At 38.6% G+C, this 18,502-nt stretch overlaps 2 protein-coding genes and 1 long non-coding RNA gene across 3 annotated transcripts in view; 2 read left to right on the top strand and 1 right to left on the bottom strand.

The window, feature by feature from the left end:
* Positions 1-1,099: 1,099 nt before the first annotated feature.
* Positions 1,100-17,774, bottom strand: LOC138003553 (uncharacterized). Its single transcript, XR_011123602.1, has 3 exons — positions 17,687-17,774; positions 9,313-9,420; positions 1,100-1,153 (listed from the first exon to the last, which is right to left on the bottom strand). It is a non-coding gene; the product is annotated as an uncharacterized lncRNA (long non-coding RNA).
* LOC138003535 (uncharacterized) lies at positions 6,134-11,118 on the top strand. Its single transcript, XM_068849658.1, has 6 exons — positions 6,134-6,277; positions 7,002-7,297; positions 7,857-7,971; positions 8,591-8,710; positions 9,269-9,502; positions 10,211-11,118. Exons 1-6 carry the CDS (start codon positions 6,196-6,198, stop codon positions 10,546-10,548), a joined length of 1,185 nt encoding a protein of 394 aa, XP_068705759.1. The 5' UTR covers positions 6,134-6,195; the 3' UTR covers positions 10,549-11,118.
* Positions 12,969-18,502, top strand: part of LOC138003533 (uncharacterized) — a 9,658-nt gene continuing 4,124 nt past the window's right edge. Inside the window, exons 1-7 of the mRNA XM_068849655.1 lie at positions 12,969-13,121; positions 13,843-14,138; positions 14,903-15,017; positions 16,387-16,506; positions 16,698-16,817; positions 17,004-17,123; positions 17,631-17,876. Of these exons, the coding sequence (XP_068705756.1) occupies positions 13,040-13,121; positions 13,843-14,138; positions 14,903-15,017; positions 16,387-16,506; positions 16,698-16,817; positions 17,004-17,123; positions 17,631-17,876 (1,099 nt within the window). The 5' untranslated portion in view covers positions 12,969-13,039. The remainder of the gene's footprint in view (positions 13,122-13,842; positions 14,139-14,902; positions 15,018-16,386; positions 16,507-16,697; positions 16,818-17,003; positions 17,124-17,630; positions 17,877-18,502) is intronic.

Here is an 18,502-nt window from a genome sequence, read left to right as displayed (position 1 = left end):
CTATCCACCGGAGAAATCGCTATCCAGCGGATAAACACTAGGAAAACCAATTGACTTATCCAGTGGATAGTGATTTATCCAGTGGATAGCGCTATCCACCCTTCGAACAACTGGGGCCTGGTTTCAAAAAACCAACAGCACTATAATCCAATTTTCCAAAGAACATCAAGTGTTTATACTGAGTATAAAACGTGTAGGAAAAGGGAGTAGATTTATCATTCCAAATAAGTGGCAAAGAAATGCCAATTACTGAAGTATTCCTGAATAATTACTTGTGAAAGCGGATTCTAAGTCTGCCGAAAAGAAAACTGACAGGCTGAGGTCAAGTCATGATGGAAAAATTTGGCTGCTTTGTTCTATTCGTTCTTCAGCTAAGCATGCCGATATTCTATGCTAGTCGTTTCCGTGCAACAGTGGCTATTGAATATCCTGGTGGTGCTGTTATTGACCACATTAGCACAGTTTGATTCAGTTGGTATCTTCTGTTTGTCTTCACTGAAGAGTTTTAAAGAGAAGGTCGAAAGTAGAAATTCAGAGAAAATAGTAACAACAGAATACAGTAACTACTTTGGTCACTAAGAGACGTTTCCTACAAGTTGTAATGGCATTCATTGCCAACAGCGTTTTGCTTATATACACCCTCCAAAACAATTTTAAAAAAACCAACAAGCGAAGGTGCAACTTTCCCGGCGTTCCGGGTCAGTGAAACATTTAGAGTTGTCGATAATCATAGATGAAAACAAAATATCGCACCTCTGAAGTCGGCGCAATTTGTAGGTAGGAGCACATGATGGATTACGTCCTTGAGCCAATTAAGGAAAAATGTAAAAGTAGGCTAATTATGTAAGTGTTTTCACAAAAGGCAACTTTCCGTCGTCAATTTTGTTTTACGGTCAAGGTGTGGTAATTAAGTAAGGAAAGGTCTGGAGTGTGAGGGACTATTTAAATAATACATGGTTGTTTTACGACTCTGGAAACGTACAATAATCTGAATAATGTCAGGGCTCAGTGCTTTGTGGGAAAGTGGCCAATATTAAGGGTGTAGTAAACACGATTAAAAAGCTACATACCACTTCCCAATTTAGCTTCGACTTCTTCTCGGGGACAGTGCAGCAGTTGATCGGTTTGGTACCGCCTTCCAGGTGCTGGATCACTGTAAGAATTGGGTATTTAATCAAAGACAACGACTACGGCAACGACAACGCCACAAAGCAAGTTAGAATATCATTGGTCAAAAAAGGAAAAATACTCGTCCTGCACGTGCAGCACGAATTTCCGTGCACGCTTTGTCGTACTCAACAAAACAACGTTAAATCACCAAATTTTAGCTTTTTTACTTTAAAACTTTTCGTACCCATCCAGTTACGGGATAGTTCGCCCGAATTGTACAAGGTGAACAAGACGGAATATAATCGCGAAATGCTTGCGATAGCGCTAAGTTATATTTTGGAGTGACGTTTTTGTTGAATTTAGCGTTGCCCTTGCATATTAAACCTCCTAGTGCCAAACAAAGACAGTTTTATTCAATAGAGAAACTTAACAATCTGTCATAAATCATGAACAAGTCACCGTCACCTCTTTAACCGATTGAAAAGGTCTGAGAATAACCGAGCATCATGCAGTTCATCAATCACTGCAAAGACTGCTAGCAAAACGTTTGTGTCCCTTAGCTTAAGACGGTTAAAACGAGCTCGAATTTACTGCAGAGACTTGATTCTTTTCTATTGCAGTGTTAACAGATCAGTCCTTGAATATCCTTGTGAGCTACTGTTCCGCAGCTGTCTTCTAGAGCGTATCCAAAGGCGCGCTTTGCGCACAGTTTTCCCTCAACTAACTGAAGGGCAGGAACTCTCTGAGGCTGGAATCCCCACCCTTTACGAGAGGCAAGAGGCTCTGTCCCAGAAACTGTTTAATTAATGATATCAAGAGGGTCCGTTGCCACAAGCTTGCAAGTCTTTTTACCACAAAAGGTTGCAAACTACCGCACTTTGAGTCGACGTAGAACTTTTTATGTCCCATTCTTTTCTTTTGTATTTTATTTTATGTCCCATTCTGCCACAAGAACCGTTTTAAGAACTCTTTTATTATCAGTCACAGCCTTAAAGAAGTTACAAACTTCCAATTAGAATCAATATAACTTATATCTGTATATGTAGTCTTTTGAAATATGTTTCAGTATTTGTAAATTTTTAACGCGTAATTCAGTCACTTGATGTGTATTTTTTATTCTATAAACAATTGTTTTTCTTCTTCTTCTTCTTCTTAATTAAAACAATTGCCTTTCCTTTGTGACCTCATAATCGCAATCCAAATTCGGAGGATATGGAAAGAAAACTGACGAGGAAGGCTCGCACTGTTTAAAGGAAACTGGACTTGGTTTAGTTCGCCTACACCGTATTGTTTACTGATTCTTTGACGCATCGATAAATATTGAATAGTTTACACTGAATGTTTACCCTTGACTGTTATTCTGTAACTTCTATGATTTGGAATGAAACTCGAATTTTTAATCCCAACTGGAATTAAATAACAATCATCTGTACTCTTTTTGGAAAAAGAAATAAAATAAAGAAATAGTCGATTGATTTCTTTGTTTATTTTTCTCTAAAATGCGAGCGAACAAGAGCTTTTTTAACTCCGTTTGCCTAACTGTTTTTCGATGTGCCTCAACGGTGACAATAAAAAAATTTTGCGGAATATTGGCCCCCGGTGGTTTTTGTGCGAACCTCTTGCGTCATTTCATCGGGCCAATGTTCCCCACTTTGGCACTCACTAAAGATCATTCTTTGTTTCTTTCTTCGTTTTGTTTAATTTTCATTTTCATGTTTCCATCGGGGAGAAAAAAGTTTGGCGTATGTCGTTTGAAGGAAAACAGGAAGAAATTCTGTTTCATTAAATTTTCGAAGGATAACTTCCTCCCAAAATTAAACAAAATGAGTAATAAAAACGAATAACCTGCCGATACAGGCGCACAACTGCCAAGTCCGTTAAATCATTCCCACACCTGACACAAGATGACATAAATGTATAGATCCCGTGAAGAAGTCCGCTCCAGCATTCGTACAAATAACACAAGATCACATAAATGTATGGAGGATTTAGTAATTATGTTGTTTTAGAACGTCTTCCATTCTTGGAATGATTGGAATGCCTTTTTTTGCCAATACAGAAAGAAAGAAATACAGTATACTCGCTCTAGTTCTGAAGAACTCAGATTATAGTCGAACTTAAGCCCGGTTTACACTACAGAAAATTTTTGGCACGGCTCGGATGAAATTGGCACAGGTTCCAAAAAAAAAAAAGGTTCGGCTCGGATAAAATTTGCAGTGTAAACAACCTGTCCGTACCAAATTTCATCCGTGCCGAACCAAAATTTTTACCCGTGCTGGGACCTTCGGCGAGGTAGTCCGAGCACGGGTAAAAATGGTACGGGTGCTGAGAAAAGCGGCACGGTTCGGATAGAACAAGTAGTGAAAACACTTTAAGGGGCCAGCTGGGTTGAGCCTTAATTCTTATAGGCTACGCGGTTTTTTTGGGTACATTTCAAGGTGGCGGCTCATTCCCCACCAAATCTTGATTATAGTTGAACTGCGCATGTCTTCAACAGAAGTTACGTGAGCCCAAAAATTTTTGTACGGTATTTTTGGTACGGTAGACATGGTTTAGTATAAACAAATGTTTGCTGAGCTCTTTTTTGGCACCCGTGCCAATTTCACACGAACCGTGCCAAACATTTTCTGTAGTGTAAACCGGGCTTTAGTATACCACACAACTTAAAGGACATGTTAAGAACGTTAATAATTAATAATTTATAAAACAAACTTTGTCCGGATATGTCTGCAGTTTTTCTTTAAAAAATATATCACCGGTCTATCCTGGAAGATGCATCAGAGAATGATATAATTTTACGAAATGGAAAAAAAGAACTTTATACGGCAAGACCCAGTTAGCCAAAAAATAATAATCTCTCATTGATAAGATTAAATATTCATGAACATTTGGTAAATGGTGCCATCTAAGTCAACAGATCATAAGGTACTTAGTAATTAATATTTCTAAAATGGACTAAAAGCAATAATATATGTATTAATGTGTGGGTGAGTAAACCATGGCTTGTTTTGGGCCGATATACTCCCCTTAGAAATCACAAAATCATGCAAAATGCCTAAACAGACTGTCTTCCCTTGAAATTTTCTTCATGTTATGGCAATGTTCGGGCATCACACGAAACACATTTAAATTATTTTTAACAAGATGCACGCATTTTTGCATAGGTGACATATATTTTGATTTTACAAGCATGTCTAATTTCTTTTCTAATTTCAAAGAAAACAAATGCTTTATTATTTCCTCTCTGACGAATGCTTAACATCACTCAATTGAAAACAGTGAAAGATTAAAGGTAATAATGCAGTTTGTTACTCCATTCCATGTGACGGCACTTTTAATAACTGCTGTTACAGCTAGCAAGGATGGACAGTATTTCAAAGAATTGTTTTCCTTTTTTCAAATCTTCTTAGCCAAAACGATGATAAAAGGTTCTTATTCCGCTAGTTTATACTGGAAAATTCCTTACTTGATCTTTTAGTGTTTAATATAAGATTTCTTAGCAAAGCCCAGCTTTATTAGTGTTAATGCGCACGGCTCTTTAGAGGACCACTTTTCAGCGACGAGGATTCCGTGGTTAAACGAAGTTGTTATTATTATTATTATCATCATGATCATCATCATCATCGGGCAAAAGAAAACGTTATAACTCGTTTATGTTCAGAACTGACAAAAAAGCAGAAATACTCTACTAACGTAGCCCCTTGATTGTTTCAGAGAAAAACTGTCGTACGTGATACCCCTCTTTTTGTGTACACTGTAACATGAAAAATACATTCAACTTTCTTTTCTTTTTTTTTGCTTGACTCTATAATCTCTCTTTAACGCCACACTATAAAAAGAAAAATATCAAGCTCTCAACTCTGCCCTAGTCTTGCTCTTAATTTGTCTTAGAGGCCTGCGTTCGTGAACCAGGGAACAGGGAGCATACCATGTGTTACGAACATCAACAAAGACGCTTTCCTTTGTTAATCCGAAGAAAATCATTCCATCAACTTATTGTCATTTTAAGGCTCTAAACTAAGACAGGAATTTAATATTGAACCATATGATGAGCTTTGGATCAAACTCAAAAGTCTCCAGTTTTTTAGGCTGAATAATGTTCTTGCTTATCGCCGATGTGTCAAGCACAAACTGCCGACATATTTCTTGCAACATAGAGAGTTAAAGACTTTGACAACGTTCAAGCTAAAGTTATTTCACAGATCTTAAAAATGTCCTACATAACGAGGGGCTTAGGAGCTCTAGTAGATATGGCAATAACTATTAAAGCGGACGGGAATTGGCTGTTATTGTGTTCTAGCATGTGTACGTGCTTAATTTTATATCGTTTTTCATACTAGGGCTTCGTCTGTTAATATTGGCAGGAACTTATTTTGTCTTTGTAAAAAGCGCGCGTTTTGTTCTACAACGATCTACATTTTCTATAAAAGAAAGACCACCTAGGTAAGTAATAATAATCTTTTATGGAAAAATGTAATAAAGTGAAGAAGTTCCCTGTGAATTTCAAGAGAGATGTCCTCATGGCTAAGATGAAATATTCACGAAGTTAATGAATGCTTTATGCACAATTTAACACATCGTTACCAGCTATTCATCTTCACCACAGCCAGATATCACTGAATCCGCTTGACAGGAACTTGCACCCTTAAAAACCACGAACCAGTTACTGTTACGTCATTTTACGTCTATATCCTTTCTTTGTATTTAAATTAGCACAAGGCACGCGTTTTGCTTTACCACGATACATTTTCTATACAAGAATTACTAGGGTAAGCAATAATAATCTTCTATGGTGAAGTATAATATAGTAAAGTAGTAATGTTCGCTGTAAACTTAAAGACAGATGTCCTCAAGCTAAGATAAAATATTCATGTAGTAAATTAATGCTTTTATCGAGAATTAAAAACATCGTTAACAACTACTTGTCTTCAACACAAACTCCGCTTGACAGGAACTCGCACCCTTAAAAACCACGAACCATTTATTATTAAATCATTTTACGTCTGGATGAGCAATGGTGAACCTTCCTGGTTTGCACTAAACTGTCGGTCAGAAAGTTACTGCGCCGTAAAGTAAGCAGAAAGGATGAAACCCTTTGGCTGTACAACATCTCTGAAAGCTTCTATGCTTATACTAATAATTGTCCCCTCATATGCAGTTGCTACAGGTATGATACGTTGTTTTTTCTCTCAATTTTATCTTCACCTGAACTCTACAAATTTAACTGAGGGTCCATCATAGGTTCGAGGTGTCAGTTTTCTAAAAACGTTCGTATATCGTCAGTGTTCATGCTATAAGAATGAAATTAACATCACTTTATTGGTCCTTGAATGTAGTTTCAAACCGAGAAAAGTACTCTTTTGTTTGAACGTTATTTGATATGTTTAGCTAAAGGGTCTCGGCAACATTTTATATCTCGCTTTTTGCATTTGTTACCTTCCATCAAAGTTTACGACAATGTTTTTGACTGGGAAGTTAAACAAAGTATGGTATAAAATCAAAACACGTCAACAAACTGAAAAACGCTGACACCGTTTAGATGAAAATTTATCTCAAAATCGATTCCTTAGAAAATTTTAGAAAATTAAAAATCCCTTGTAGCTTAAACCTTTAGAATAAGACTACCTGCTTTAGCTTTGAGAACCTAACAAAGGAAAAAACAACGTTCTGAAACTAGAAGAATACTTCCTTGGTTTGAAAATTACAAGACGATGTCAATTTCATTGTCATAGAATAACCTGACGAAATACGAACATTTTTTGTTTTAAATGACACCTCAAAGACAAGGCCGAAACCGTAAACACTCCGATGTTGTCAAGGTGCTCGTGTTCGCCGTGGCGTGCTCGATACCTTTCCCTTGTTTGTGTTCAGCTGCAATTCATCTATTTCAGAGAAAAAAGCCGACAAAGCTATCAGTCGCGGTGAACCTAACATTGGTGTAAGTTTCGTAAACTTTAAAGAAGACAAATTCTCCTACTTGAATATCACCATTCTTGGCTATAGTCACGTTGACTGGATGCCCCAGTGCTCCTTTGCCTGCTTGGAAACTGTGACATGTTTTTCATTCAACCTGGCTGCATACCCGAACATCAACGGTAAACTGCTTTGTGAACTCCTCCCTTCGGACAAGTACAACAACTCGGACAAATTCATGTCCAACGAATCCTTTCACCACTTCAGCATCGCGGTAAGTCGTAAGTCTTGGACGTTTATGGCGTACGGTGTGTGTTTTTGTGTTCTTTCTCCTTTATAATTCTTCTCTTATTTATTCATTTATTTTTTATTGCAAACCACAGAAATTCAAAGTTTTATGGCAAATAAGATGTGATGTGAATGAAAGTATCAAAAAATAGGTACGCATTGCGTACATGCGAATAGTGCTACGAAGAACGTCGCACACCATCACCGTCGCTAGTTGTCGCTGACGTTCTTTGTCGCCCAGACATAACAACCTCACTTTATCGTTCAAAACCGAAAGAAATAAATTAAATATTGAAAGGCCAAGCCGTTATTGACCGTCAATGTCATTTTATTATCTTTACCACCTTTTTAATCAGTATCACTTATCAAATTAGTTGTTGAAATGGAAGATGAAGGTTTCACTGCGTTAAAAAGGACGCATGAAGCGATCGCGTGGCCATGCCTTTGGCTAAGACTTTACACAAACTCATAGCAATCGAGATTTAGCGTAACGTTCCACGCAAGTCTATTATTATATCAAATAAATCTGGATTAATTCTTTATAGTCAACATGTAGTGGTTGGCCTTGTAAGAACAATGGAAAGTGTCTGCCACTGTACGAAGAGAACAGCTACAAGTGTTTCTGCAAAGTGGGACTCACCGGACGAGACTGCGAAAACGGTAAGATCCCATCCCATGTCCTGTTAGTTGGTTTAGCCAAGTAGCAAAGCGAGTAATTTGACCGATGCCAAAGAATCAAACGCGCCATTTTTAAGTTGAGCAGCCTGATATCGGGCCTCCTTTCAATCGTTCACACAATCTTGTCTAAAACATTAAGATGTGGGACGACCTGAACATGCATCTATCAGGTGCACACAACTGAAGGCTTCTTGAAAAAACAGGATCGAGATAGAATTTTTCAAACAAAACAAACACAAGGCTTTATAAAGGCTCTTTATAAAGCCTTAATAAATCTCCCACACTTGGCTAAGGAGTCAACCCTTTCCTGAGTAAATTTCTTTATAGAACGCCTCCCTTGGGAGATTCAGCACGCCCACTGTTGTAAAAACAGAGCTATCTGATGAAAATATCATACTTTCCGAGGAAAAAACCTGTTCCTAAAAATAAATTTACGTAACGAATTACGGGAGATAAAGGCTCCCGTTGATGAGCTCCTGTGCGAGATCGGTAGTAGACAGATTTTGTTGCAAGATCGAGACAGGAACTATGAAAACTGAATTCTCATTGAAAGAGGTCGAATGACCAACTATTGATTTGTCCGATGTTTCACTTGTTCCAGATATTGACGAGTGTTCATCTGAAAACGAGTGCCACGTGAATGCCACATGTACGAATACCATAGGATCTTACAGCTGCACTTGCAAAAAAGGATATGGAGGAGACGGAAGAAAATGCACAGGTAAAGTCTAAGTTAATGAAGGTCCGATCCTATCGCGACTGACGCTGACAGTTTTGTTTTGCACGCTTTGCGTGCCCAATAGTCACGTGATTTTGGGAGGAGTAGAAAAAAAAAGAAAGAAATCAAAGCGGTTACATTGCTAGAGAGGAACGTAAACACATGTTCGGGGTTAACGGAGCTTCTTTTATTAGGAAATCAAGTCCAGCACTTAACAGGGATGGGGGCCTAAAACTACTTCCTGTTTACGGCGCACGGAAATGGTCACGTGGTTTAAGATCACAGTTAAATCAAGTCTCTGTTTTTGCTTGTCTGCACAAACGCCCCATCCACAGGCTGAATTATAACCTTTTGCCTTTTGCGTTTATGCCTTCTCGTTCTCCTTGTGCAATACGGGTGAAGTATCCTATGAGAAGAATGGTAAGAACGAGAGCTGGAAACCTTCACAAGCTCTCGTAAACAGGTGAAATTTTCCTCCCAATGGTATCAGTTGAAAACGATTCGCTGTACCACGGATGTTGGGGGTTGTGATCTAAATGGAAGGGTTTGTTCGTTCAATAGAAAAGATTGAAAAGTCTGTTATTATTGGAAGCAATCTAACGTACCTGTTCAACCTGAGCAAATGGCTGAAGCCAGTATCAGAAAGCAATAGTTCCTGGATACTCTGCTGGCGTGGTTCAAGAGACGGCTGGGCTTCTTCGACCTTTCACTATCTGTGTGATGGAAAAGGGCCAACTGTTACCATAATCAAGGTGAACCAGTATATATTCGGGGGCTATGCCAGCATATCATGGGGTGAGTAACTCAAAATACTTTGAAAATCAATCGCAATTCTTAAACGGAACCTCCAGTCCCACCATTCTCACTGAAAAAGGCAAATTTTAGAATTGCTTTTTATCACTTTAAATTTCACAGGTGCCGCCATCTTGAATATTTGTGACGTGTTATGGTTGCATTCAAGGGAGAGTTTCACATCTCTGCGCATGGGCAAACTGTTACGTCAGTCCAATTAATTTCATTGTTATTGAAACAATCGAAAGCACGGATGCAGGAAAAGGAAACAATACCATAGAAGTGTAAATACTTGGGACAGCTATTTTTAGAGTTATTTTCATAGAGTTACGTCGTAAAGTTTCCAAAATCTTGAATTCAGGATTTTGGAAACTAACATTCATAAAAGCTAATATTAGGCCTAAAAACTTTTGTTTAGGCCTAATTTGTCTTAAGGTTAGCTTTTATGCACGTTTAATCAGTCTGTTTACTCTAACAAACAAGCTTGTGTCAGGAAGGCTCCTGCTTGCACATCCTCGGAGACCCAGGGGCAGATCGCGGAGGCAAGAGGAAGTCTAAACGGGCAAAAGTTAAATGGCGACGAGGAAAAAGCATAGTAGGACGAGAAGAGCCCCTTGAGGACACTTGCCACAGTGTCTTTATTTATTTATTTATTTGTTACTTTATTGATTGTTTGATTGATTGACTGATTGATTCCTTTCTTTCATTAAGGTTATGGATGTTCTTGGCGTTACGATGCTACTGCCTTTTTGTTCTCCTTGCGCAACAAGCCGGAATGGGGGCCGACAAAGCTGCCACAAAAGGATGCACCTTCGAATAACGGCAAATCCATTTACGACTGCAATAGATCTGGTCCTACGTTCGGAGGAGGTTTTAATGTTCACATTTCAAACAATGCGGCATCTAATACGTCTTCGCATTCAAAGCTTGGTTACACTTACAGGCTACCAAAAGACCATCGTCCGGGAAGTCATTTCGCAACTACGTTCCTTGCTGGCACTAAAGATTTCCGCCCAACTGAAGGGGAAGTTTTCTATCTCTCTTCGTAGGAACGTTCGGGAACTTTGCAATATCTCAACACTCTCCAAAACTAAGTTCATAATGAATTAGAATTAGCAATATGTGCAATGCAAATAACAGACACAATCAAGTCCGATGATACCAATCCACCAGTTGATAATACTAATTTACAGATGCATTTACAACTTATAAAACAAAAGTTTTTTTCTGGATATATCTGCCATTCACTTTTCATTAGAAAAAAAAAAACAAAAAACAAAACAACGGTGAAAGCAAGAGAAGATGAATCCTCTCTCGGTGCATGACAATAAATTTTCCAAAATGGAAAAAGGTTCTACAGCAAGACCCGGTTTGCGAAAAAAAAAACAGAATGTCTCGCTTCCAAGATTAGATATTCATGACCATTTGGTAAATGGATGGCATCATTAACAATTACTCTCCGCCTTTTGGTTATAAGAACGTCTAATTTTGGAGCTGAGGCTGACTGTTCTTGTATATTTTTGCAATGTGAGACTGAAAACCTTCTTAAGATTTTTTTAAATTTACATCAGACTTTGTTTCACCTAATGACTTTGATGGTGTTAAAGTTATTTTGAAACGATTATAAATGAGAACGGCTCATTAATAAAGACTGAGATGTGCACCATGTATACCACTAAGAAATCTATTGTTATGTCATACAAAATATGCCTTAAGGTATTTGAGTTAATTTACATTCATTTTCCTGTATTTTATGCTTTCATTTAAAGTAAAAATTAGCAAAATAAAAACGTTCTTCATCGACTCTCAGCCTGAGGAGTGTTCTTAATAGACCTTTCTACGGTTAATGACGCCATCTTGGCTGGGGTCCAAACACGGCAAAAAGTACAGCAAATGTATGAGAGTTTGGCCAACTCGGAACCGGTGTAACGCCACTAGAAAGAGGCGGATTTCCACAGTGAAAGTGTCTTTTTAAAGACATTTATACTGATTCAGGCTACAACGACCATAAACGAATTTTTAACATTTCATACAAAGCTTTCTAAAATCATGTTCCAAATTGCCGTGAAATTAGAAGCCACAAGAGGAGATTTAGAATTCGAATTTACGGACGTCGTAGTTTCCTAAACGGCCTTATTTTACGTTGAATGAATGATATCAATAAAACTATTTAAAGTAGTGGCAAAAGTTGGAAACCTGTCTGCTTTGAGCGGCGCTACAGCGGTTCAAAGTCGGTCAAAATCCCATACATTTAGTGTAATTTTAGCCGAGTTTGCCCCCCCCCCCCAGCCAAGGTGGCGTCAAAAACCGTGGAAAGGTCTGTACGTTCTTAAAATTTTGGTTCATCTCCGTTCTGTCAATTAACTATTCCTGAAAATTTGGCAAATGGGTGCCGTCATTCACAATTACCTAAAATAAACGAGGTGTTATATAGCAAGACCCGGTTTGCGAAAAGAAAAAATCACATTTTGCCCTTTGTCTCGTGTTTAAACGCGTTCCATAGAACGTAGCATTTCCCCAAATTTCCTTGAAGATTTGCGAAGATCAACGAGAAAGATGTTAAACACACATAACGACGTTCTAGTTTATGTCGTCGGCGTTGTACATCTTGCTTAAGTTCCCCCGGTTGACAGCACAGCCTCAAGTAAAAAAATTAATTCTGTTTTTTTTTTTCGTTCCTGGAGTGATCAGTATGTAAATTCTCCTCATAATTTCAAACATTTTCCGGTAAACAAGTACAGAGAATGAAGATTATTATAGCTAAGGCACATTGTCTTGACCTAATACCAAACTTTCATGACTAGCAAACAAGGAAATCTATGGCACCAGTTAGGAAAATTAACTTTTACATCACTGGAGGGTTTGAAGGACCAAACTAAAAAGGGCCCCTTACAGAGTCCTTAAACATCCGCTAACTTTAACGATCTTCTTAATTACCACGCGAATTGAACAACTTCGCCAATGTTGTCCCTGGTGTTGCAAATAATTAGTTAATTCATTATCACTTAAGGATATCGCGAAACAAGCTACAGTCAATTGCAAAAGTAGTTGGGACGCGACTGACGCCAGGATTGGCCTGAAAACCTCTCAGACGTCTAAAACTAACCACAAGTGTCAAAATTCCACTAAAAGCTTCCAAATAGAATAGTCTTTCTTTAATTTTTCCTATATATTTAAATTTAGCACAAGGTGCACGTTTTCTGATCTACACTTTCCATACAAGAATCAGTGCGAAACGTTGGAAAGAAAGATCTCATATTAGGTACGTGATAGCCTTATTTAGAAAAGTATAACAAAAATTATATAGTGAAGTACAAGTAAGTCGCTTGAATTTCAAGAAGGATGTCCTCAGGGTTAACATGAAATATTCATGTGCTTAATTGGTGCTTTTATCCACAATTAGGTAGAAACACCCTTAAAAACTACAAACCATTTATTATTAAGTCGTTTCACGTCTGGATAAGCAATGGTGAACTTCACTTGTTTGCACTAAACTGACGGTCGGACAGTTACCGCACCGTAAATAATTAAGGAAAAAGGATGAAACCCTTTGGCTGTACGACATTTCTGAAAGCTTCTATGCTTATACTAATAATTTTCCCCTCATATGCAGTTGCTACAGGTATGGTACGTTTTTTTTTTTTTCTCTCAATTTTATCTTCATCTGAACTCAACAAATTTAACTGAGGGCCCGTCATAGGTTCGAGGTGTCAGTTTTCTAAAAACGTTCTTATATCGTCCGTATTTATGCTATAAGAATGAAATTAATATCACTTTATTGGTCCTTGAATGTAGCTTTAAATCGAGAAAAGTATTCTTTTGTTTGAACGTTATTTGATATGTTTAGCTAAAGGGTCTCGGCAACATTTTATATCTCGCTTTTTACATTTGTTACCTTCCATCAAAGTTCAAAACAATGTTTTTGACCAGGAATTTAAACAAAGTATAGTATAAAATCAAAACACGTCAACAAACTGAAAAACGCTGACACCGCTTAGGTGAAAATTTATCGATTACTTAGAAAATTTCAGAAAATTAAAAATCCCTTGTAGCTTAAACTTTAAGCTTTAGAATAAGACTAACTGTTTTTGCTTTGAGAACCTAACAAAGAAAAAAGCAACGTTCTGAAACCAGAAGAATACTTCGTTGGTTTAAAAACTACAAGACGCAGTCAATTTTAATTGTCATAGCACAACCTGACGAAATACGAACATTTTTTTATGACATCTCTAAGACAAGGCCTCAACTGTAAACACTCCGATGTTGTCAAGGAGCTCATGTCCGCCGTGGTGTGTTTGATACCTTTCCCTTGTTTGTGTTCAGCTGCAATTCTTCTATTTCAGAGAAAAAAGCCGACAAAGCTATCAGTCGCGGTGAACCTAACAATGATGTCAGTTTTGTGAACTTTAAAGAAGACAAATTCTCCTACTTGAATATCACCATTCTTGGGTACAGTCACGTTGACTGGATGCCCCAGTGCTCGTTTGCCTGTTTGGAAACTCCGACATGTTTTTCATACAACCTGGCTGCTTACCCGGACATCAACGGTAAACTGATTTGTGAAGTTCTCCCATCGGACAAGTACAACAACTCGGACAAATTCATGTCCAACGAATTCTTTCACCACTTCAGCATCGCGGTAAGTCGAAAACGTCCTGGACGTTTATGGCATACCGTGTGTTTTGTTATCACTCTCCTTTTTAATTCTTTTGTTATTTATTATTTTTTTATTGCGATAATATTGACAAACCACAGAAATTCAAAGTCTTATGACGTAAATAAGATGCATAAAAGTATTAAAAGATAGGGACGCATTGCCTACATGAGAATAGTGCTACGAAGAGCGTCGCACACCATCACCGTCACCAGTTGTCGCTGACGTTCTTTGTCGCCGAGATATAACAACCTCAGCTTATCGTGCAAAACCGAAAGGAATAAATTAAATATTGAAACACCAAGCTGTTATTCACCGTCAATGTCACTTTGTTACCCTTAACACCTTTTTAATCAGTATCGCTTATCAAATTGGTCGTTGAAATGGACGATAAAGGTTTCACTGCGTTAACAAGGACATGAGACAAGAGATATAAGTGATAGAAACCGACGTTTCGGTTCATCTTGCGCCGTTATCAAGTTGAAGAAAATTTGCATAAAAGAGTGCCAAGCTCATTACAGGAATACTTTAGCACGAAGAGAATCCGACTGTACATTGAATGCTGGTTTAAGATCTTGAATACACAGCATGAAATGCTGTGTATTCAAGATCAACAAGGACGTATGAAGTAATCGTATGGCCATGCCTCTAGCTAAGACTTTACACAAACTCATAGCAATCGAGATTTAGCCTAAAATTCCACGCAAGTCTATTATTATATCAAGTAAGCCTGGATTAATTCTTTATAGTCAACCTGTAGCGTTTGGCCTTGTAAGAACAACGGAACGTGTCTGCCATTGTACGAAGAGAACAGCTACAAGTGTTTCTGCAAAGCGGGATTCACCGGACGACACTGCGAAAACGGTGAGATCGACATCCCATATCCTGTTAGTTGGTTTTAGCCAAGTAGCTAAGCCAATAATTTGACCAATGCCAAAGAATCGAACGTGCCATTTTAAAGTTGAATAACTTGATATCTATCCTCCAAGGCAGAAAAAAAAGATAAATTATCTTATTTCAATCGCTCACATATTCTTGTCCAAAGCATAAAGATGTGGGACGACCTGGTCCAAAACGGAGGGATATTAGTTGAACATGTATCTATCAGGTGCACACAACTGAGGGCTTCTTTCAAAAATAGGATCGAGATAGGATTTTTCAAGGCAATTCAGTAAATGATGCCAGACATTAGCTCACCAAGGGGAGCCTTTATAAACGCTCTTTATAAAGCCTTTATAAATCTCCCATAATTGGCCAAGGGGTCAACCCTTTCCCGAGTAGACTTATTGACAGAACTCCTCCCTCGAGAGATTCAGCACCCCGCAATTGTAAAAGCCAATCAAACACAGCTATCTCAGCGTCAAGGGAAATATAATACTTTTCGCGGGAAAAAAATGTTCCTAAAAATAAATTACTCAGGAAAGGGTCGACTCAAGGAATTACAGACGATTTAGCGTATTCCGTTTCCTTTTTTAGTCAAAAGAACGATGGTTTCTGCATACGGTTACTGAGGATACGGAAAGAAATGTATATTTAGCAATTATTCTACACGGGCTTGCTGGCTATGAAGTGATAGATAACCAAGGAGGCGCATAGCGCCAAGTTGGTTACAATCATTTTATATCCAGCAAGCCCGAATAGAATAACTGTTTTATTAAAAACTCCAGGATCAGCGACTCTTCTTTGGTGTTCCTGGGGGTAGTATTGTCGACTAAAGCATCAATTTCTGCCTCGGTCAATTCCGGTCCAAAACGGCTTTTGTAGGCCCTTTTTACTCAGAGCTGCAAAAATGTTTTCACCTCGCTTTACTGCTGAAGCGATTCTTGACCATATTAGGTACAGCAGGTATATGAACTGATAACCTGTGTCCAGCAAGCCAATGAAAATGTAGGAAATCTAGCTGTTCCTAAAAATAAATTTACTCTGGAAAGGGTTGACTTAAGGAATAAAGTGGAGATAAAGGGTCCCGTTGACGAGCTCCTGTGCGAGATCGGTAGTAGACAGATTTTGTTGCAAGCTCGAGACAGGAACTATGAAAACTTCATTCTCATCGAAAGGGTTCGAATAACCAACTACCGCCAATGACAGTTTTGTTTTGCAAGCCTTGCATGCCCACTAGTCACGTGATCATTTAACACGTTGACCTCCTGGTCGTTGTCATGTTGTTTTGTTTGAAATAAGAGTTGTAAAGTGCAGTCCTCGAGTTCGCTTTGCTATGTTTATTTGATTTCAGACATTGACGAGTGTTCATCTGAAAACAACTGTGACGTTAATGCCAGATGTATGAATACCATAGGATCTTACAATTGCACGTGCAAAAAAGGATATCAAGGAGACGGAAGAAACTGCTCAGGTAAAGTCCAGTCTAATGAAAGTACTCTCACGACTGATGCTGACACTTCTGTTTTGCACGCCTTGCGTGCCCATTAGTCACGTGATGTTTTGGCTCCTCGACCTCTAAGTCGTCGCCATGTTGTTTTGTTTGAAATAAGAATTTGAAAGTGCAGTCCTCGAGTTGGCTTTCTTACGTTCATTTGGTTCTAGACATTGACGAGTGTTCATCTGAAAACGAGTGCCACGTGAATGCCACCTGTACGAATACTGTAGGATCTTACAATTGCACTTGCAAAAAGGGATATGAAGGAGAAGGAAGAAACTGCTCAGGTAAAGTGCAGTCTAATGAAGGTATTATTACATCTGATCCTGACAGGTTTTTTTTTTTTTTTGCGCGCCTTGCGTGCCTATGAGTCACGTGACGTTTTGGCACACGTCGACCTTTTGGTCGTTGCTACATTGTTGTATTTGGAGTGCAGTCCTTGAGATCGCTTTGTTCTGTTCATTTGCTTCCAGATATTGACGAGTGTTCATCTGAAAACGAGTGCCACGTGAATGCCACCTGTACGAATACCATAGGATCTTACAATTGCACTTGCAAAAAAGGATATGAAGGAGAAGGAAGAAACTGCTCAGGTAAAGTCCAATCTAATGAAGGTTCTATCGTGACTGATGCTGACAGTCTTGTTTTGCACGCATTGCGTGCCCATTGATCACGTGATGTTTTGGGGAATTGATAGAAAGAAACAAGCCAAAGCGGTTATTTTGGTAGAGAAGAACGCAAGGGTAAATTTGAGGTTAAAGAAGTTCTATCCATCAAGAAATCAAATCCATCACTTAACAGGGCTGTGGGCTACCTCCTGTTTACGGCTCACGAAAATGGTCACGTGTTTTAAGATCACGTCACGGATAGTGAAATCAAACACTCCAGCGATGAAGAGTTAAACCGGCAGAGTTATTTGTCTTTTTAAGAGCTTCTCTTTTTGCTTGTCTGCACAAAGGCCCCATCCACAGGCTAAATTATAACCTCTCCTAAACGGGTGACAGTTTCCTTCTCAATATCTGATATCCGTTGGAAGCAATCCGCCTTACCACGGATCTTGGGGGTTGTGACCTGAATAGAATGGTTTGTTCGTTCAACAGAAAAGATTGCAAAGGGTTTAGAAAAGTCTGTCATCATTGGAAGCAATCAAACTTACCTGGTACAACTGAGCGAATGGCTAAAGCCAGTATCACAAAGCAACAGTCAGTGGAAACTCTGCTGGCGTGGTTCAAGGGACGGCTGGGCTTCCTCGACCTTTCACTCTCTGTGTGATGGAAAAGGGCCAACTGTTACCATAATCAAGGTGAACCAGAATATATTCGGGGGCTATGCCAGCGTATCATGGGGTGAGTAGCTCATAGCACTTTGAAAATCAATCGCAATTGGGAAACGGAACTTCTACTCCCACTAAAATATAACTTTAAACCGGAGGAAATAATGTTGGGAATAAAATTTGTTTGATTCGTTTACCACTTTAAATTTCTCAGATGCCGTCATCTTGAATGTCTGTGACGTGTTACGGTTGCCTCATCGTTCTTAGAGGAAAGTCTTTTTGCTTAATCCTGGTACCGGTTTTCATTAGCGACGCAAGTACAAGAGATTCATGTCAAGTAAAAACGAAACCATAACGCAAGCACAAGCACAACACAGAGACAAAGATTTACTAGTTCCATGTTCTCTCTTAGAACGCGGCGCTGCGAGTAGAATCTGGAACGGGTCTTTTTCACTGGACGTACATCACAGCTTGCGTGTAAATATGTAAAACACGTTTCGCTATGTCTCGCATCTTCGTCAGGTACATATAATGATTTGGAAAAAAAAACTCTCTGAATTTATGACAACCCAGGGAAGCATGCATAATACACTATGATTTCGTAACTAATTTCATTTGAAAACAACTAAAAGTACGGTGTGGCCTCTCTAATTTTGGAACGTTCTTATATATTTTTGTAATTTGAGGCTGAAAGGTTTC

The sequence above is a fragment of the Montipora foliosa genome, chromosome 5 (genome assembly GCF_036669935.1).
Source record: "Montipora foliosa isolate CH-2021 chromosome 5, ASM3666993v2, whole genome shotgun sequence".
Lineage (NCBI taxonomy): Eukaryota > Metazoa > Cnidaria > Anthozoa > Scleractinia > Acroporidae > Montipora > Montipora foliosa.
The sequence above is the reverse complement of the archived record's forward strand: the minus strand, read 5'-3'. Positions and strand labels throughout refer to the sequence as shown.

What these genes read in the sequence shown, in the direction of transcription:
- LOC138003535 (XM_068849658.1), top strand. Translation starts at nt 6,196, where the DNA reads ATGAAACCCTTTGGCTGTACAACATCTCTGAAAGCTTCTATGCTTATA. An exon ending in CGGACGAGACTGCGAAAACG is followed by an intron (nt 7,972 to 8,590) that starts GTAAGATCCCAT and finishes CACTTGTTCCAG; the next exon opens with ATATTGACGAGTGTTCATCT. An exon ending in AGACGGAAGAAAATGCACAG is followed by an intron (nt 8,711 to 9,268) that starts GTAAAGTCTAAG and finishes TTCGTTCAATAG; the next exon opens with AAAAGATTGAAAAGTCTGTT.